Source organism: Simochromis diagramma, unplaced genomic scaffold, assembly GCF_900408965.1.
Source record: "Simochromis diagramma unplaced genomic scaffold, fSimDia1.1 OVJJ01000603.1, whole genome shotgun sequence".
NCBI lineage: Eukaryota > Metazoa > Chordata > Actinopteri > Cichliformes > Cichlidae > Simochromis > Simochromis diagramma.
Genome location: NW_024387414.1, coordinates 10,007,038 through 10,029,112, shown reverse-complemented (window position 1 = coordinate 10,029,112; position 22,075 = coordinate 10,007,038). Strand labels below are relative to the sequence as shown.

Here is a 22,075-nt window from a genome sequence, read left to right as displayed (position 1 = left end):
CAGAAGCCCATTTTTTTTTTCCTTTTTGCTAAATTTTCTACTAACCACCTTTCCACCTTACTCTTTCACATTTAAAGACTGTATCTCCAGTCCAAAACATTCACTTTTTAAAAATAGAATTCTTAGAATGAACCAATTTCACAGAGTAATTCAGATTTTTTTCCCGCATTCATTAGTTTTAGTGTATCGATATTGCTACAGAGGCCTGCCGACACATTTAGTTGTTACAGAAAAACCCATCACATGACACAACCCAGTCCCAATTAGGATTAAACCCTTCTTATATAATAAATTCTATATAGTATGAAATATTCATTCTTTTTGGAGGTTTCTTCAGCAGTTGGAGAAAATCTCAGCATTGAGGACATTTTTGCTTAAAATTCATGATTAGGTCTTCATTTAAATAATTTCTAAATTATTGTAATGCGCTTTTCTTTGTACTTTAATTTAAAAATAGGGTTATTTTATTTTATTTACAGTTAATGTAAATCATATTTCAAGAGTGGTTTAGAAATGATCATGTTTGATTCCTCCTTCAGTGACAGCAAACATGAATGGGGGGAGACAGCACTCTCTTTTAGGCCTGCAGTTTACTCTGTGGTTTTATTGCCCTTCATTTTTTTTATTAGCCAAGTATCTCTGATTTATGGCTACACAGAGGCTGTTAACTAACAAGTAAGACTGGCTTCAATAGCCTTTTAAACCAAACTACATTCATGTATACTAAATGATACTGTAGCGTACAGGTGTGTATGTGAGTATTGGGTGGGCTTGGTAATGTGTTCAGTCACACACGTGCGCACACATGTGTGCACGCACACACACGTATATATATATATATATATATATATATATATATATATATATATATATATATATATATATATATGTATATATATATATATGTTTGCAGGTATACTCTACACTGTTGATGACTTTGTGTAAATCCAAACACACTTAGGACATGCCATCAGGATGATGTGAGATATGTATTAGACAGTTTGCCATTTTTGTTATGCTCCTCCCAGCTGGTTGTGTTTTCTCTGACCCCTCTGCTCTCTTACTCACCATGTTAAATGTCAGGTGAAGGGTGATTTAGTGCTTGGGGAGACTGTCCTGATACTGAAAGGTCAGAGATTTGGCACCAGCCACTGGTTCTGAAGTGTCTTTGAGCAAGATCCTAAAACAAGATTACAAGTAAATAAAACAAGTACTTGTTTGACTCTGTCATTGAGATCTGTCAAAATAAACAGATGCACTGAGAGAGAAGTAATTTAAAAAAATAATGAGGTCGCCACCCACTTGTTTGGGCTATGATGATGGATACTGTATATTATCATAATTAAACATTTTGGTGATCTGAGAACCATTTGCTTGTGCCACGAGCACTCAGCACTATGATTTTGCAATCACTCAACTGTACAATTAAAACCACAGATGTGGCACGCAATCAGGACAGGGAAAAGCTAAGGCTATGCTTTATTTAACTCTGCATGGAGTGTTGCATATTTTGCTGTGACTAACATGAAAAAGACAAAGGACACATTTCATTTCTTTCATTTCATTTTGCTAAATTATTTAATGGAGTCAATATCAAGAGAACCTTTTGTTTTGTTTTTTAAACCAGTAGTCACATTTCTCAAAAAGCATTTCAGACCAATTTGGAAGCAATATGGGAAAACATAGCACATTAGGCCAGAAAGTCTGTTGCCACTGAGTCAGAGCTAGTATTTAATTTTTGACAAAGTGAAGCTGAAAGAAGACACATGAATGCCTACAACCTCAAAATCAGGAAAAAGGACAGTGCAAGATGACTGTAATTAAAGTACACAAGGAGATATCTGGGACCTTTTAATGGGCCTGGAGAGGAGAAGGGTCTCTGTGACTAAAAGTTTTATTCCCATGTCTGCATCAAAGCTTTGGCTGTATAAGCTCAAATTAGAGTGTCACAAGGAATCACAGTCATCACTGTAGCGGAATTCAGCAAAATCTCCTCTTGTCAAGTTTTGTATAACACTAAGAAGCAGGGGAGGAGCAATATCCTGCAAGGGAAAAAGGCAGATTAAAAATGGCATCATAATCCAATCTACAGCCTAATTTCCAGATCCAAAGCTGAACAGCCTCCTTCGATTCTGAGCAAGCAACTCACAGTGAGCAGATGCAGTCAGTTTCCCAGAGGGTGACGGAAAAAAATAAGACCGGTTTATCAATGTACCTTTTGTATAAGGAAAAATATTAATGTTGTGATGGCTGTAAAATATATGTGGGAGTTTTATAGGTTATTTGAACAATACATATGATTGGTGCTGAGATTATTGCCTTTTATGTTCCGGTTCAGACTGGATTTTTTTTAGATATCCCTTCTGCAAGTTTTTTTCTTGTCTCAATCATGAACAAGCGATAGAGCTGACACCCATCAATACAGCATGTCCTTGAAATAAAGAGCAATAAAAGTCATAGAATATTATAAACAGGATATTTTGGTGCTTGACTGACAGAACGACATCCCTCTCACAGAATGGCTCTTCTGTCTTCTTCTTATGATGGAAACCAGATGATTATTATTTTCTTACCTGTTTGCACAGAGCCTTTTGAAAAGAGTCTGTCAATGGAACAGCATTGTGGAGACTTCTACACAACTGATGAGGTGCAATATTAGTATGCAACCTTCTGATCAAGAAGAGCCTTTTAATTATCTAGCAATTCAGGGCCCAGAGGACACATCTGTTGGAAAGTCTTCTACAATTCCCTGGAGAAATCGAAAAGAAGATGTCATGCATTCAAACTTTATTTCTATTATTATTATTAAGCTTTGGAACTTTACCGCCATCGCATTCTCAGAATCAGGTCGGCTGTCCTGCAGTTTCTGTCAATCAGTTAAATCCCTTTGGAACAGTAAGGCAAATCTCTTCTGCAAGGTCCACTTTTACAACAGCCTTTTATTCCTCATGTGCATTCAGTTGTGTTGTAGACAGCAGGAATAATAAATCTGAACTGACATGTTTTACAACTTTGCTTCTGATATTCTTTTGCAAAGAATATATAAGAGAGAGTAACCACCGTGCATATTAATGCAGAAATAAAGGTAAAGGGAGTCAACTTTTAGGCAATATATAGAATAGATAAAATTATACTCGTTGTTGCTGAAGGCATTTGCTGTATCTTACCATTTGCTATTTGTTAACTGGTTTTGGATTCAATGCTTGAGTGAGAATTTATTGCCACCCAATACCTCAAACTGATGACAGTAGAAAATTTCTCATATTATCATCATAGGTACAGTTAAACTGGCAACTAAGAACTCAGTGTACTTAATATGAGTAAAGCTGGTAGCTGTGCTGCCTCTACAGAAACTGTCTTTACACTTTGCAAGATATCAGTGGAATAAGTATTTTCATCACTGTTCACTTCATGAATTCAGAGATATTTTTAAACGTTGTGCAGTTTAGCTTTACAGGTCTTATCAAGAATTAGCAGCCTTATCAAGCACTAGCAGCCACTAACAGCTGCTGTCTTTCTGTTGAGGATACAGCATGCTTACTGTACCAGTCTGAGTGCTCACATGCATTTCTGTGTGTACTATGTTTGTGTGTTGAGCGTAAGGGATCTGATTGAATAACAGCATTCTCTATTTCAGTCAGGTTCACTACAGTTAATTTGAGACTACATTTTGCCATTGATTTGTTTGGGTCTCATGGGACCTTCAGCTTTCCATCATTGGATGTATTGAAAAATGAGATGGAGCAACATACAGTACATGATTGGAACAACGATGACTCTCCTCCTTGTGGTGAGCGGGAGTCACACTCTGGGTGCCAGTTGCCTAAAGCCTGCATTTTTGTAGCCCAGTTTAATATGTTTTTGACATTCAGAGAGCAAAGTTTAAGCATGATATGTCACCAACCATTTCTTATTTTCTTATAGTGGTAATCTACATAGAAAGGTGGGGGAAATGTCTGCTTCAGAAAGCATAGGATAATGACACCATTTCTCTTTCAGTCTCCATTAAATAATTCCTTCTTTAATGTAGTGATGGTAAAACATGGGGATTACAGATGGTTCTGGCTTGGCCTGAAAGTGGGGTAATCAAAATAGGCTTCTGTGCTCAGCCACCAATATTGGGAGCCAAGAGATTATTACAGCACAATTTATTTAATGGAGGGAGCCCAGGGAGGATGTGCGTGGCCGGTGGGTGGAAGGTTGCCTGTCATAGTGGCAGAATGATTGAACGGTGCTGCATGACCTCGCCAGGCACACTTGTGTGGGAGTGTTTAATCAGGACACATGACCACAACTGTGGAAGAATGGCCCTTTTTTTTCACATTGCATTTTTTCTGCACCTGATATGGCATTTAATTCAGCTTTATGTATTAGTCAGAGTTTAACCTTGGCAAAGTGATGGTATTGTTGTTGAGGTGAGATTATATCGATTGTCTGGACATCACATGCATTTTGAAAATGGGAAAGCCTGTTGGAAATAGTATTTGCTTAGTACCACATGTGACCCAGCTGGTATGCTTGACGTGGGCCCTTCCTGGTCCACCATCCTTTGCAATGCAACATCAGTTTATAATCTCTCCAGGTGGATGCACAAATCTAGCCAGCCAAGGCACACTTTTCTCTTTTAACATTTCAGTGTTGTTTTTCTTGACTTGACAATTGTGATTGTTGTCCTACTGACCAGAGGTAAATACAGTCCCCGACCGCCATATTAAGCACACCTATTCTACTGGTTGTTAATAGAAATGTTTGGAAACTAATAAACATATGTACTGTCACTGACCTATAAGTGCATTTTGCTGAAGTTCAAATTAAGCATCAGAATGGGAAAGGAAGGTGATTTAAGTGACTGTGAACAAAGCATGGTTCTTTGTGCCAGATGGGCTGGTCTGAGTACTTCAGAAACTGCAGATCTACTGGGATTTTCCTACATAACCATCTCTAGGGTTTACAGAGAATGGTCTGAAAAAGAGAAATTATCCAGTGTGTGGCATGTCAGAGGAAAATGGCCACACTGCTTTGAGCTGATAAGACAGCAAAAGTGACTCAAATAATCATATGCTATATTCATAAGAGCTTCTATATAAGAGCTTCTCTGAATGCACAACACGTTGAATCTTGAAGCAAGTGGGCTATACCAGCAGAAGACCACACTGGGTGACACGCCTCTCTGCTAAAAACAGGAAGCCAAGGCTCCAATTTGCACCCGGTCTGATGAGTCTTGATTTCTGCTGCAACATTTAGATGGTAAAATCAAAAATTGGCATAAATAACATGAAAGCGAGGCTACATCTTGCTATGTATTAGCAAGTGGTGGTGGTGTAATACTGTGGGGGATATTTTCTTGGAACACTTTGGGTCCCTTTAACACTTGACCACACAGCCTATCTGAGTGTTGTTGTTCTTGACCATGTCCATCCTTTTGTGAACACGGTGTATCCATCTGAACACTGCTTCCAGCAGGATAATTCATCAGATCACAAAGTTCAAATAGTCTCCACCTAGCATCTTGAATATGACAGTGAGTTCACTTAACTCAGAATGCCTTCACAGTCACCAATTCTCAATACAATAGAGCACCTTTGGGATGTAGTCAAACAGGAGATTGGCATGATGGATGCCAACAAATCTGGAGCAACTGGATGATGCTATCATATCAAGATGGACCAAAATCTCGGAGGAATATTTGACGAATTGAGGAAGTTCTAAAGGCAAAGAAGAGTTCAACCTGGTGCTAGCAAGGGGTAACAAATAAAAACCTAATAAAGTGTCAGGTGAATGTAAAACATTTTTGCTTTTCACCATAGAGAGAATATGTTCTTAAATGAGTGTTTTACCCAAGCTTTCCAAATGCCTACCTTCTATGTAACGTATGAATTATGTTCAAGGGGTGAAAGTCAATATTTAGGAAGTGATAGTAACTCTGATGATTTACAGTGACAGTTTACTATAGTCTTAATTATTTTTGTCATTCTTTGTTTTGAACGTGGCAGATTGACAGTTATTATTCAAACAGTTGTGCTCATGATGCAATCAGTGCTGTTCAAAAAAGCAGTCACCAAAAAAACACATTAGGTTCTGTAGGTGTAATCTTCAAAGGAAACCCAACAGGGCATTCTTTACTTTGATTATAGGTAATGCAGTGACACAGCCTTGAAAAATGAAAACTCTAAAAACAAGAAATCACTTGGTTTCTAGCAATCAAGCAGACACAGCACAGTGTATTTTATGGGAAATGTCAGCATGTTTGGAATTGCTAATTAAGACTTCTTGGATTTAAACACTTCCTGTAGGCTATCACTTCTCTCTGATGTCTCCTATTGAGCATTCAGGGACACTTTTTATACAGACCTGAGTAAAATACTGTTTGCAACTGCATTTCTTAGTCTGTGCTTTTCTATTTAAGTGCCATGTGTTTTGGATTCATTAATTTTACAATGCAATGAGGTTTCAAGGGGAAAAGAAAGCCATCCTTTTGTACCCCAAGCTCAATGACTTCCTGGTGTTTTATTTTATCCCTGAAATTACCCAAAGACTTTATTTATCATTTTACATATAATGGCAACTAAAACATGAACAGTGTATTCATGTTGAAGCACCAACCCTCTCATTTCTCCTCACAGAGATTCTGTTATTTGTAGTACATACAGATTGACCTTTTAAGCCCTGCCTGCGTCCCAGGTGGATCCACCCCTCGCCATCCTTCTGAAATTCAATTGAAACAGTCATCAATGCAGTACTCTGGGGGATGGACGCAATAAAAATAATGATTAATAATTTAATCAGAGATGCTAGTCATTAGAGAATGAACTACACAGATAAATTCTGTTAACTTCAGACTTAATTAGTAGAATATGCAAAATAAAACAGTAGGTTTAGGTGGATCAGGAGAATGACCATGTAAAGGTGACAGTTATACCATAATACAACATATTATAGGGACATTCAATACGTTTTATGTCACAGAAGATGAGGGTTTGTGTCTTACAAGATCAAATATCGAGATCACCTGCGATTGGCATTATCCCATTGCTAACATAACTCATTCACTTCAAGTTACCACTATATAGTTGAAGCTTCACAAATGTATAGAAGGCTAAAGTGCTTATGAAACAGTAGAGAGGAAATACTTACCTGGATCAATGTGCTTGGCCTGGCCCTGCCACATGCTGGGTGTCTCAAAGACTTTGACAAATGGCTGGATTATGAGACAGGCAGTGGTGAGAGACAGATTGCTCACTCCGCTCTGCTATAGGGTGATTTATCTGCACCATCTCACAGAAGATATCACATCCCCTTTTTCTCCACACCAGTTTTGGCCATAACAAGTTACTCAGTTTTCAATCGCACAGAGGCTCCAGCAAAGTTAGCAGGTATAAAGCTAAGTCCTGACCATGTCTGGCATCTAGAAATTACAGAGCTAAGAAAAAAACAAAAAAACAACAACAAAAAAAGGATAAATCCTGCACATAAGCCTTTGCTTACTCACGCAAACCAGTGAAAATCAGATACAATGTAGCCTCTGAGATTTAGTTTCATTTCATGCTGAGGAGTTTCCAACAGCTTTAAAGCTTTATTGACTTTGGTCTTATTTACCTCTACTTTTTATGTTTCCAGAAACAACAGTTTTAAAAAATAAAGATAAGGTGATCAATTTGCATCTATATTATGTCCTGAAGACTTGGATGTTTCCTAAAACTGCTCCATTCCCTGGTTAATCTATCTTGTTGGTTGTCCAACTGCTTATTTTCTGTCACTGTTTTTACATCTTATCTCTACAGTGTTTTTTTGTTTTTTTTTTTGGTTTTCATGCTCCTATCCTCTCACCCTTTGACCTCCTAATGGAGTTAGATACTAATGTTTTTAGTTTTGATTTTTTGTGCGAGTTTTTCTTACGCCATGTTTGAGTAGCAGCTTGCAAAGTGATGAAAACTTTGGCCCAGCACTGGTGCAATCCTGCAGTAAGGTCATGAAGTAATGGTGTACACAGTGACCAGTTACAGGTATTATAGTCACTCGATTATCGTAGCATCTCATCTGTGGTGAGAGAAAACCCATTGCTCCATCTCTCTCCAAGTCCCACTTCTTTATTGATGTTAGGTTCTTTCTTGTAGTGAAAAGAGGTTTTGAATTCATTTAAGGGGACACTGGCCAATGTTTACTCTGTGTCTGGCTGTCAGGAGACTCCTTTGACATGACATTAAGGACCCTATGGGAGATAACAAGGCATCATGATAAAACACAGACGCAATTAGTGGCAGGATGACAGTCTACAAAGCAGATAGTGGCACATGCTAGTAGGATAAATGCATGCTCATGACACAGCTCATACTCATAGAGTGCTCTCTGTCCTCTCTTTGCCATTTACATCCCTGTCACTCTCTCCATTTTCTCCCATTGAAGGTCTACTTTTTTGTTGACTTTAGACCACCCATGTATAGTTCTTCTTCTTTCAGAGAACAGGTTGCACTTTTTGAGCTTGGGAAGACTCTGATCCCAGTGACACCGAAAGATAGTATAAAAGACAGACTTGGCTAAATCAGAGCAGATGTATGAAATATCTTGACTGAGCATTTTTCTCAGTGGGCTATCTGATTACATCTGGTCAGTTTGCAAAGTGGATCTGGTGATTCTGTGATTTAGTCAGAGCTTTCAAGAGTATACTTTAGAGCTATTGAAACATCACAGCAAATTTAGGCTGGACATATCTCAGTGAGTGGCTCTGGGGCATATTCTTAAATGTCTGACACTGCAGCATTTAGAAAGTTTCCCTAAGATGCTTAGCCAGGTTAGGGGCTTTTGAATCCCTGCATGTACTCTGTCATGGAATTTGAACGGAGAAGAAGTGAAACGAAACAGGAATTATTGCATTACTGAAGTGTTTAAATTCCTTTTGAGCTATTTACAGAGAATGATCGATATATATGCTGTTTTTGACTGAGGTAACCTACATTATTATAGTGCCTCTTTTAATTATCTCCCAAATAATGCATTGTATACTTTAAGATAATAAACTGAGCAAATGAAATATCTTAACATACCTAAACAGAGTTTGACCTATAAATGAAAAAGTCCACACAGAGTTTGGGAGCTGATGATCGCTGGTAATGTTGATCAATACAGGGTGCGTTTCCTCATATAAAGCTAATAAATGATATCCATGTGTTGTGAAGTGCTATTGAAAGTGTTTATCAATTTCTGAGAGCAGGCTATATTCCATTGATTAGAATTTGGGGAGTTGAGGTTACATTTGCCTGTGTCTACTCGTAAAGGGCTATAGTTCTTCTCTTTTAAGAGTTGTTTACTGCAGCAGTTATGACATTGTCTAAAGCATAATCTTTCTTATGTGTGTTCAGTAACAGTCCCAGATAGTTTTAGAGCTGAATGAAAAAATCACCCCCTGTACCCTTAGCTTGATGTCCCACCAGAAACACTACTAGCAATCTTATTTATGGATCTCTTTTAGTGGCGTAATGCTGACCCCTTTTAGTTGATTTTGCTTCTCCTCTACCCTTTGTAGGCATTTAGTAAATCCCTGTTTTCTCTTAGCCTAAGTTTGGGGAGATTTGCTTCTACCTCTGATGGAATCTTCTTAGCATAGGTCTGATAAAACTGCGTACCTCACCTAAATATAGCCTCTTTTAACTGCACAGCCCCAGTGTCAATGATGTGCTTGCAGTATGCCTACTGGCTGTGCTTAGCAAAGACAGCACCGTTATGACAGTTCATTGGAGCGGGTGACAACAAAAAATAGGTTTAACCCTTTTAACCTGATTTTTTTTCTCCTAAACACTTAAATCTTGCTGTGTTTGCCAACTGGCTTGTTTAAGACCAGTGGACTTTGCCTTTATGGGCAGTAAATGGGCCTTTTTTGTTGCTGATGTTGTTCTCCTGTTATTTGTGAAAGGCTTTACCATAGATTGCATTTCCCTTTGGCTAAGCATAGCTTATGATTTTTTTCTGTTTCACAAGAGCTTTTCATGCTTAATTTCCATTCACACTCCGTGTTCACTAATTCACAACTGGCAGTGGACTAAGAGAAGCTGTTGCTCTGTCAGTTATCATGTTAGTTTAAGTTTAATATATAACTGTTCTGTTAAGTTGGTCCTATGACATTTAATCACACCTAAAATACAGCTCCCCTGCTATGAAACACCTGCATTTCTTTTGTTCAGGAGAGAAATATATATATTGTTTTTCATTATTTTCAAAACCAGAAAAAAAAAATCTGTCATAGTACACTGCATTACGTTTACATTTACCAAGATTAAAACACATTAAGGACCATAGGATTTAGGGTGATCTATTTCCAGAAATTTATTTGAAGAGTTTTCTATAACTAAGGTCCCAAGTTTCTACAGTTACTCAGAACTGCCATATCAAATATTGGTCCACAAAGGCTTTTTTCATGTTTAAGCGACAGTCATTTTTCTGTATTTCTGGAAAAGGGAGAAGTGAATGAAAGACTTTCAGTGTGTTACAATCTGTAATTAAATCCTTCACACTACACCTCAAATGCTTCCTTTATCAGACGACACTGTAGCACAAACACAATTTATTTTGGTATGTGCCCTACAAAATTATAAATTAAACATTAAGTAAGTGGATAGAAAAATAAGTGCTCCAATGTCTAGTCTGTAGAAATTGTGAAAAGGTTTTTAGATAGCAAGTCTTGTTTCAGACTAACTATACAGAAAGAAGCTTTCCCTCAACAAAATCATGGCAGTAATGAATGTTCAGACTCATGGTCATTTAAATAATAGTGTTTTTCATGACCTCCAGAAGGACAATTTTTACAGTCAGAAAAATAGGTTAGAGTGGGTGGTTTGGTGGCTAAGTGGTGAGGATTAGATGATGAACACCGTGATTAAACTCTCCTTCTTACATACATTCAACGCTTCTCACCAACACAGTGATAATCTCTCACCTTAGCCAAGTAATCTTAATGGTTATATGGGTCAACAAACCAGTTTTAATATATATACTGTGGGATTAGTGGGTTTAAACTGCTTAGCTAATGACAGATTAACAGCTTCAGTGAAATAACTCATACTGTATATGAAAACATACAAACTGACATTTCCACATGGAAGAAAAATCTTCATGTTGTCTTACACACCTGAAGTTTGTATTGAAAGAGTGTATAGCTTTGCAGTAATCAGATTGGAATGATATAGGGACTGACATTTAAAGCTAGTTCTTTTTCCAGCACTTGTCTTGTCTTTACTGACCACTCAAAGTGATTTACAGCACAAGCCACATTCACATTCACAAACTGTAGAGCCATTTATCTATCACACTCACTCTCACTGGAGGAGCTGGGGATCAAAAGCCTTCCGATTCTGACACGACAGTCAATCTGATTGTATGGGATCCATCATTTTCTCAGCATGGTAGCCAGCAGATAGATATTTCTACAATCAAAATGTAAACAGGTGCGCAGACGTGCACACATACAAAATTATGAACATTTGCTCCCTGTATATTCAATCCCATACTGTATATACTCCATTTTCGTATCCTAGCCTTGTGCCTCCTCAATTTAGATATAAGCTACTCTGAAAGGTAAGCGTGTGTACTGTAAGGCTGTTTGTGGTGGCTCCCATAGTCCCTTTCAGGTAGCCTGGCTGGCAGGGTGAGGAGAATGAGAAAGGCTTATCGTGTAGTCAGATGCACTCTAAGGGTGACAACATGTTCCTGCTGTCCCTGGTCACCCCACCGGAGAGCATAGTGGTCTGTGACTCTGTCCCTGCAGACAGCAAAATGTCAGGGCTCCCTTCATCGGTACAGTGAACTCTGAGCATCATAACAAGCTAGGTGTGAGCTATCCCACGGCTATATTTTTTAGTTTTTTAAAAAATGCTTTTCTAGACTAATTAATAAAAAATATACATATATGTTTTACACACACCCATCAGACCTGCCTTCCCGTTATTTACATTTTTTGTCATGCAATCTCTGATACTCCTCAGCGGTCATGTAATTGCTCATAAAATGTGATCTCTGGCCACATATTTCCATAATTTGCTATAAACTTGTAAGGCACTTTGTCACTGTTTTATTCTTTGTGTTTTACAAAAGACTAATTCATGTAGAACTGATGTAATGGACTCAGATCCAGACATAGAAGTAGTATTTCTTTACTGAATAAAACTTTTAATTTTTTGACATTTAGAATGGATTTCACACCTTGCTAGTTTTACATTTTTGTTTGTGCTTACGTGTCCATAATAACCGCAGCATCAATCGGGAGCACCTTAACAATCATGTAACAAAATAAAAGCACTGCTAACCTAGCAATACTAGCTGACTTCCTTTTGCTTTTATTTTAAAACAGGTGGTATCCCATCACACAGGTGAAAATTCTGATTTTCTGTGCACATACAGATATGAGATTGTTTAATGCCTTTGAAATGTCCGTCTAACATCCCAGGCTCACCCAACTATATTTATAGAACAATGTCTCCTATGTCAGGGTCCTAGTGCATAATAAAACACAGTAAATGGATCCTTGCTATGTTTAGGTGGCCTGACCTCCATTAGAAGGCAGCTACAAGACTGAAAAAGAGAAATCATGAGCATTTATTCATGCATGCATGAACAAACATGCACATAAACATAGTCTATTGATAGAGACACACTGAGATCATGGAGATTTTTACACTGCTCTTTAAAAGTAACTGCTTATCCCAAAATATTGTATTGGGGCAAAATCAATAATTATCAGAGTCAAGATTTGCTTTTTATTTGTATTTTCTTTAATCAATGATTGTATCAATAGTGATAAGTGAGGTTTGATCAGACAGGTGTCAGCAGTACTTGGACAATTATCAAGTCTATATCTCTATAGCTTGCTTTCTCCTTTTCTCTGTAGCTAAAAGATACCCAGTTAAAATTCTGAGTGCATTTACAAAGCGCCTGCTTTGTCTGGTCAAAGTCCATTGTCCAAAGTCCAAAGTCCATGGTCCATTTGCCTCATATTTAGATTTATTTATTGTGCAGCAATATTTGCTCTTAAATCTGCTTAAGCATGTTATTATTGATATTGTACAGGCAAAGCACCACTCTGGCTGAATCCAGCTTCACAGATTTATTAGTATGGCTATAGACCTTTAGGCTCAGTTTCCCAGACATGGACTAATCTTAGTCCTAGGCCTTAAACATTTTAAACAGAGGTGTTCACTGAATTTATTTGTTAGATGGTACAGGAAATATTGTCGTAAATGTTGTTATTATGGCATGAAAACCAGTTTTCATGCATGTTTTACAAACATGGAAAAAAGAAAAAACATTTCCTTTAAGCTTTCATTCATTGATTTTTATTTTTTCCTCAAAATTATAATGTTTGATCAGTTATAATAAAAACAGTCTTGTCTTTGTCGAGGAAATGAACTCAATCTTGAATTTTAAGAAAAATTTGTGTGTCTTGCTGCACCTTCATGACAAATATAAGTAGTAAAATGAAAGTTACAAATAATGTAAGACAAAAGGAAAACTTTATTTCATTTAAATAATATTTAAATTGTTTGATATTGGGGAAACATGGCAGTATGAAGCACAAATGCCCTTACCAATGTTTGCATTTCTTCCTTCAAAGTTTTACTTGTCCTTCTGGGTTTCAGTCTTAATGTGAGCACACAGTGGTGGCAGGGTCGGTCTAAATATAACTCCACTTGACAACAATCTGGAAAAGTAGATACCCTTTTACTTTGAAGAATTCCAATTACTGTCACTGTTTCCTCAGTGAATGTGTCTGTGTGCGCAATGCACATAAAACTGAGATGTAGTGTACATATCTGCATGCCGTAGAACTGTCTAAACACATTACAAACCTCATAACTCCTTGTGCTATTTTTGAAGAAACATTTTAACATTTTCACCCAGACTGATGTAAATTCTATCCATAGATGTGTGCATCAGAGATTGTGTGCTCAGACATAACAATGAGAACCAGAAATAGGGATACTATATTGCAAACAGCAGTGATTTCCAATGTTTGCTTTTCTCCTGCATCAATAAAAGTTTTTTGTCTTGTGTACAGTTAAAAGGACTCAAACTGCTGCAATGTGAAAGATCAGTGAATATATTACAGGTGTCTAATGACAATGTGTGCTTAATCACACATATGTCTCATATTTCTTAGAGAAATTGTTGTTTTAGTTGTAACTGTTTATCAAAAGAAATACAGAAACAAATAACAGGACAAATCTTACATTTTTGTTTTGTTTTTTATGTGTTTGCTTTAACCGGCAGTTTGATATTGGTATATCTAACTTAATATGGTTTGGAGCAGGGATGTTTTTGGATGTGACTGTGTGATTCTGTGGAGCAGCAATTCACTGTAAACACTGGATATATTTACTGAAACATACTGAGAATAAATCATGAAATCTACCGATTTTAGCTCCAACAAAGAAGTCAAACAGCAGTAATTTATTGTTGTAATTTAGCGAGCTTTCAGTAAAAATCTCTATCCTATCTTATTTATATATGTACCATCCATTCTTCTTCATTTTTATAGCCTTGCTCTTGATGTAAGTTTTGTCCAAAGACAAATTTTTATGGCCCAGTTAGAAGTGGGTGGGTAAATCACCAATCACTGCATCAATGCACAATGATTCAATTACTGAGCCAGCAGAGTGCGCAATTTATATCCAAACTCTCTGGTTTGGAAGATTGACGAGGTCACAGTACAGTTTTTAATTAACAGTTAACCTCCGCTGACCTTTGAGGTGTGATTTAGAGGCATGCCTACACACATGTTTTCATATCAGGCCCCCTTTTTGTCATGGATACATATTGGCTACGTTCATAAGTGCAGAGTTTATTAAACCATTATTACACCATGTTCATGTAAGCTTGCTAAACACTACATACATAGTAATAAAAGCTTAAAATAGGTCAGTGATGAGAGAGAAGGAAAGGCAGGGACTCTGACAGGTAAAGGGAACTGGGTGATGTTAAATGCTGTCAGTGTGTTTGCCCCACAGGTTTAATATCAGAAAGAGGAATTCTAATAAGTAAGTTGGATGAAGCAGTTGAGTGTTCCAAAGGGAGAGAGAATAGTGATTGGACCATTCAGTTTCCTTTCACATGTAGGTTAAGGAAACAGGGGTGAGGAGATGCTGGCTGTTTGTGAACAGTTAGTGAATCAGAAAGTGCAGAGGTTTAAGGGGAGTGACAGAGAAGTATGTATGGTTGTTATAGGACAGGTATCAGGGCAGCAAGACAATGGTGAGATGTGCTAGGTGTAACAGATGGGTTCAAGGCGTGGTGGTATTATGTCAGGGATCAACTCTGATCGCCTTCTTGTTTGAACTGGTGATGGACCGGTTGACTGATGAGGTCAGGCAGGAGTTTCCATGGACAATGATGTTTGCAGATGACATTGTGATCTTTAGTCAGAGTAGGAAGCAGGTGGAACAGAGAGCCCGGAGAGGTGGAGGTATGCTCTGGAGAGGAAAGGAATGAAAGTCAGTAGAAGCAAGAGATTTTGTAAATAAGAGGGAAATTGGTACAATAGAGGAGATCCAAGACGTAGAGATATATTGATAGTGGATACACTGGACAATAAATATGGAATGAAATATGGAGCTGCCAGATGGAAGAAAAAGAGGCCACACATTCCTTTTCTTAAAGTTTTATCTAACACAGAACAAATGTTGGTCTCCTCAGTTCATCAAACATGCATATTTTATTTGACTATGCCTTATGCTGTATATGTATATGTCAGCCCACTTTAATACTCACACTATAAGTTAAAAGAAAATGACACTATCGATATGTACAAAATGTTGTCGTCTTTTATTTTGTTTGCAGGCAGTTAAATTGTGCAGTTTATAGAACATTCACTCTGTGAAAGACAAACACAACAAAGTTACCTCATATTTTTATATTCTGACTTTGTTATTCATTATATTTCTGCATTTCTCCATGTCTCTCACCAACAAGGTTTTACTGGGATTTGACCATGCTGCTGCTGATGGTTGGAAACCTCATCATCATCCCTGTGGGCATCACCTTTTTCAAGGATGAGCACACCCCCCCGTGGATTGTGTTCAACGTTGTCTCCGACACCTTCTTCCTCATGGACCTGGTTCTTAATTTCAGGACGGGTATCGTCAAGGAAGATAACACAGAAATCATCTTAGATCCGCAACAGATCAAGATCAAGTACTTGCGGAGCTGGTTTGTGGTCGACTTCATATCCTCCATCCCCGTAGACTACATCTTCCTCATTGTGGAGACGCGCATTGACTCGGATTTCTACAAGACGGCACGCGCCTTACGCATTGTCCGCTTTACCAAGATACTAAGCTTGCTGCGCCTCCTGCGCCTCTCTAGACTCATTCGTTACATCCACCAGTGGGAGGAGGTAAGAAATCATTTTCAGGCTGTTAAACTGTATGTGAACAGGTTGATAGAAAGTCGTTTCTCCTGGTATCTTGTGAAGCTTCCATTGTTATTAAAGATTCTTCAGGAGTAAAACAGTTTTAGCTTACACATTGCAGTGAGTAACAAGATATTTTCAGCATATTCTACCGGGATCATTTCCCTAGTTCGATTGCATCAGATTTTGTCCTGGGGATCATGTTGCTTCATGGGTGATGCGTCTGATTGCATCCACCCTTGAAAAGAGAAAAGAGACTCTTTGCTGTGTACCAGTCACCCAATAAGTTGATGAAGGCAGGATGTTGATTAGCATTTTCCCACTGTGTGCCCGTCCTAGCAGTGGAACCCCAGAGTCCAAAGAGGCAGTGCTGCGGTACAAGCATGATTATGATTGTGGCAATAAATTAGAAAAGTTCCAATTACTCTCACTGGATGAATCTTCTTGTTTAGTCTCATAGGTAAAAGGTGCAAAGTGAAGCATCAGAATCTCAGCATGGAGTCAACAGGAAGACACTCTATGCTGCTGCTCTGCATCATTGAGGAATTAGCCATGCAAAGGAATATTTCAGCTACAAGTCAGACCGTGAAATTCTAGGAACAACAACACTTAACAGATGTATCGTCTAAATGCAAGCAGTATATGTAAAGAAATAATGAAATTCTCTCCACAGTACTGAAGTGTGTCTCTTTGTTTAGTTTGGGGAAATTACTTTTGTGTCCAGGTACTTTCCACTTGATCACAGAATTATTATTATTTATTATTATTTTTTTAATTTAAAGTAAAGAAAAGTTGATAAGGCATTTTCACTGATTTAAACTCTAAATTTAGCTTGTTATGTTTAGGTTTTAAAAGTACAATTGCTGTGAGAAGTTTACATCTACTCATCATCTGCATCATTGTCATGGTAATTTAATTAAGTTGTTAATTAAATTAAGTCATTTAATGGTTTCTTTGAACTATTCTTTATCCAGGATGGAATGAATGTACAACATGTATCTTTAATAACAAGTTTGAATTTATTTTGGATCTTTTAAATATTTTGCTGTTACCACGACAACCATGCCCGTGATGAATATACATGAACAGCTGACCATAATAAATGTCAATATTTATAATATTTATTGTCAATGTATGCAAGTTACTGTGAACATTCTTTTTACATATACATAAAAATTAATGCCAAAACTTTAAAATAATTAAAATAAATCTGCTCGAGAAAAGTTAATAAAAGAACATCTTATCTTTAAGAGTTTGAATAAAAGGGAAATCCCAGCATAGTGTTTTAGTTAGGGCTACAGCGTGCCATCGGAGCAGCTTGGCAAGTTGTGGCGTCACTTCTCCAAGTTTCTAGAGCTGGAGGAAATACTGTAGCTTGTGATTACTATAATTTTCATATTCATCAAAACATTCAGCAACCGCTTGTGCTCTATGTATGGGACCAACTCCACTAGTACTCTGTTTAGCTCGAATTCATTCAGAAATATCTGCATTTGGGCTTCAATATAAATCAATAAACAACAACAACGAGAATAATAATCATAATCAACTAACTAGTGAACTAACTAGTAAATTAAAGAATGTTTCAGAAATCACCTTCTTATCCAAGATAAAATCTTGAGATCATAATTTTTATTTTTGTTTATCGCTTTTTGTTTTATTGTGCATCTTTTTTTCATAATCAACTTTATTCAATACAATATTACAAATAAACACTATTAGCTTATTTGCATAGATTGTAAAATTCACCACTGGAGTGTTACTTGTTGGGTATATTCAGCTGACTGTGTAGCAATTGGAAACACTGAAAATGCTATATCATGCTAAAATCAGTCTATATCCAGACCTTTCACCATGAATTGGGAAGCTCCTGGTTTTCAAATATTTAGCTGGATAGAGCAGCTGGATAGAACAGTGTATATAAGTATGATGACATTAATCATGCAGAGCCTCTGTGATGCCATTTCAAAGGGAGGAAAAGTTCAAATAAATCACTGGGGGAGGATTCCTTTGTCACCCTGTGTCTCTATGCATGCCTACTGCTGTGCTTCTGAACTTAAAATGAAGGCAGGAATACATGTATTACAAGCTAACCTTGATTTGAATAGCTCGGACAGTGGGCTGTTACATGTTCAGCCTATGCAATGAGATAACAGAGAAAACATGGGGTAAGAAAGGGAGGGAAGAGGGAAAAGAATAAGGAATAAAGGAGGATTGAATAAAACATCCTTCTACCTGCAGAACTTGCTTTTAGCCATGGGCCACTGATGTAATGCACCACAATCTCAATCTAGGAATTTTGCATTACTGGAAGTATTGGAAAACAGACTAATGGGAGAAAAAATATCCATAATGATGTGACTGGGAAAAACTTACAAGGACACTGCAAGTTACTGATGACTGCAGAATCTAAAACCATTGAAACAATACAACAACAAAAGGGGGCATTACACTCACAGAGCCAGTTGCCATTTAAATTTTCTGTTCCTGTGTAGGTGGTGTATGTGTGCGGATATTGTGTGTGAGCGTTTGCTGATGAATGCTAGTTAGGCAGACAGAGTGAAAGGCCAGCTTTGCCTCAGCGCCAGAGTACTCCAGATGAAATCTCACTGAAATGTCATCTGTCACTGCAGAATAACTTGTCGCCGAGATCTCACCACCCAACTGACTTTTTGACTTTTCCTATTGGCAGCTACATTCCAAACAAGGTGTATGTATTTTATCACCATTTGAATATTTTGGTAAACATCGCACTGACCTTATTCCCCCTTTGTCTATTTACCTACATATTGAACTTTGAAAGACTATAAAAATGGAAAGAAGCACACTCAAACACTAACAAAACAACCACAAAAAAGGTAATATTTGTCCTTGTTTACAGAATCGAGGCAGAATCCTTGTGATCCATGAAAATGTGCAATTTTTGCCAATAAGTGCAATAAATGCAATTCAGCATTGCTCAGCACTCTAAATGTGGCACGATGAGATGTGTAGTAGTAACATAGCAGAAGCTGCAGACCTGTGATGCCCCAACGTCCTCCGAAAGGCAAAGCTGATTTATTTCACTCATATTTCACAAGTGTCTGCAAGCTAGAAATAGTTCCGCACAAATTCATTTGGTTTGTTATTGTTTGAGTTTCATTTCCTCTTCTGTAAGAAGTCACGCAGAGGACATTTCTTCTGGGAAGTGCTGGATACAGCTCAGTGAACTCTACTGCATGGTTTAATGCCTTGAAGAGTGATACTGTGGGGAACAAGTTTTTAAAATTAGAATCTTTTTTCCATGTACTGAATTGCAGTGGATGATGCTTTTTTAGGAATCAGAAGAAGACAGAGGAATATAATCATACCAAAGGACATAAACAGAGGTACGGTTCAGGGTGCAGGAAAAAAAAAACTTTAAGTGTATTAAAAGTAAGGTGTTTTTAAGACATAAAAAATAAATGGATAAAATCTTATTCCCAGAGCTATCAGATTACTTCCAGACAAATTGCATAAAGGAACTAACTTAACTAAGTCATTTATTACCTCACATCACCCCTTTAGAAAAAACGATTTGCTTTATTGTGACCTACACATTCTCAGCAATAGAATAAACGTCATAAGTTTGTTTCATAATCCTTTGGGGACAGTTAACTATATATGGCTCAATATCATTTGTCACAGAATCATCATTTTATAGGTGACATGGTTTCACCTCAGAGATTTAAAGAGACCAAATCTAACTGACGGTTCTTATGTGGGAAAAAATGTAATTTGTAAAGTCATCTTAGCTTTGGTTTAATTAAATTCTTGACAATTCAGGGAAATAGTTCTAACTTGCACATCCATGCATGCATGTGCAAATACATATTTGGTTTAGTATGGTGCAGTCAGTATACATAATCTGTCTATTGTGAAACTACCCCACATAGAGAGAAAAAAGCCTTTGTTTTAGGCTTCTTTGTTTGTTTTAATTGATTTTATTTTTAAAGGGATTTAAATTATTTGTCAATTAGTCACATTATATATATAAGTAATAAACCATGGATCGATATAATATTGACAATAAACCATGACTGTGTGAAATGATGTATTTCACACAGTTGCTGGTTTGTATGTAGATTTTCATGTTGTTCTTTGAAATAATGTGAAATACATGCTTTGCACTCATCAATGGAATAATTAAACTGTGAAGGAACCCGCTATACTAATTTCCTCCACTATTGTGGTCGTATTCCTGGAACATTTATGTTGCATGATTGTGCAAAACTTCATCCACTGTCCTGAACAAGCCATTTAAACTATTTGTCCATCACCATAAGCCCACTTTCATCTGATTGGCTGCCCATCATCTTCTTCAGACTTCTGCAGCATGATTACTAACAGGGACTAGATAGAAAGAGCATATTTCTTGTAAATTAGTTGCGCTTCATTGCTTCCCTGTTAAATCCAGAATCCAATTTAAAATTATTCTTTTCACATAAAAGATCTTGAATAATCAGGCCCGATCTGATGTTAAAGATCTCACAGTACCCCAGTAGAGCGCTTCGCTCTCGGACTACAGGCTTACTTGTGGTTTAAAGGGTATTAAAAAGTAGAATGGGAGGCAGAGCCTTCAGTTTTCAGCCCCCTCTTCTCTGTAACCAGTTCCCAGTTTGTATTTTTTTTCTCTTTGGAAATGCTTGTAGTTAGGGCTGGATCAGGTGACCCTGAGTCTTTTCAGTGGTGTTCATGCACCACTTTGCATTTAAGCAATAGTTGTTATTATCAGTTATTAAACTCTCTCTCCTCATCCCCAACAGGTCTTTTTCCTTCTCAGTGCCAACAAACGCTTGCTCACAGGATGCTGTCTGATTCTGTATTATTACACTTTCAACATACTGTAAAGGTGATATTACAATTACCATGTTGACAGAATACATTTTACATACAAAAAGGTGGTAGCTACATGCCGGTGTTCAATATTCAATACAGTATGCAGATATTCATCAGACTTACACATACACAGACAGAGCAGAGTGTCATTATTCGTCTCTCCTGTCCTCATCTGGTCAGCTTCCTCTCGTCACTTTTCATTGGGATAAAAATAAGACTGTGACCGGATATTCTCTTCATTGGAGTTGTCTCCTGTTAACGAACCACTGACTTGGATGAGATTAGTCATCCTGTTAAATCAGATTCAAGGCAGCGCACTAATGATAAAGCTCCACGGGCTTCCTCTCACGATGCCTGATGCCTACAGCAAAACCGTTTCAATAGGGCAACCCAGCAAATGTTGCTTTCAGTGTGGATCAAGATACAATTGTTTGTCAAAGAGGGTTTTTTTTAATTGATCATTTATTTATTTATTTAGTCATCCGAGTGGAAAGCAAAAAATAATTTAAAGTAATAGAGTGTGGGAAGTGAAGTTTATCAGTTGCATCAAATGCAAGATAAATTGTTGGTATATGGTAGAGCTTTGCTAAATGTGTAGGTTTGTGTGAAATGTGTGTGTGTGTGTGTCTATTTAGAGAGAGAGAGAAAGAGGGACCGACTTTTTAAAAAAGGTCAAAAAGTGTCAGAAATTGAGTTTCTTTTACTATTTACTGCTTGGATTATTAAGATTTACAGCCCTGTGGTGGCTTTGTGCTGCAGTTTCCAAGAAACAAAGCAATACGTCAGGCATTGTGATGGAAGCCAGTTGTGTGGCTTTCCCATGGGTCT

The 22,075-nt window shown here is 37.4% G+C and overlaps 1 protein-coding gene across 1 annotated transcript in view; it reads left to right on the top strand.

Annotated features, from left to right (window-relative positions):
• hcn4 (hyperpolarization activated cyclic nucleotide-gated potassium channel 4) overlaps nt 1-22,075 on the top strand; it is a 68,835-nt gene that overhangs the window by 2,816 nt on the left and 43,944 nt on the right. The window contains exon 2 of the mRNA XM_040011022.1: nt 15,952-16,375. Coding sequence (XP_039866956.1) covers nt 15,952-16,375 — 424 coding nt within the window. The remainder of the gene's footprint in view (nt 1-15,951; nt 16,376-22,075) is intronic.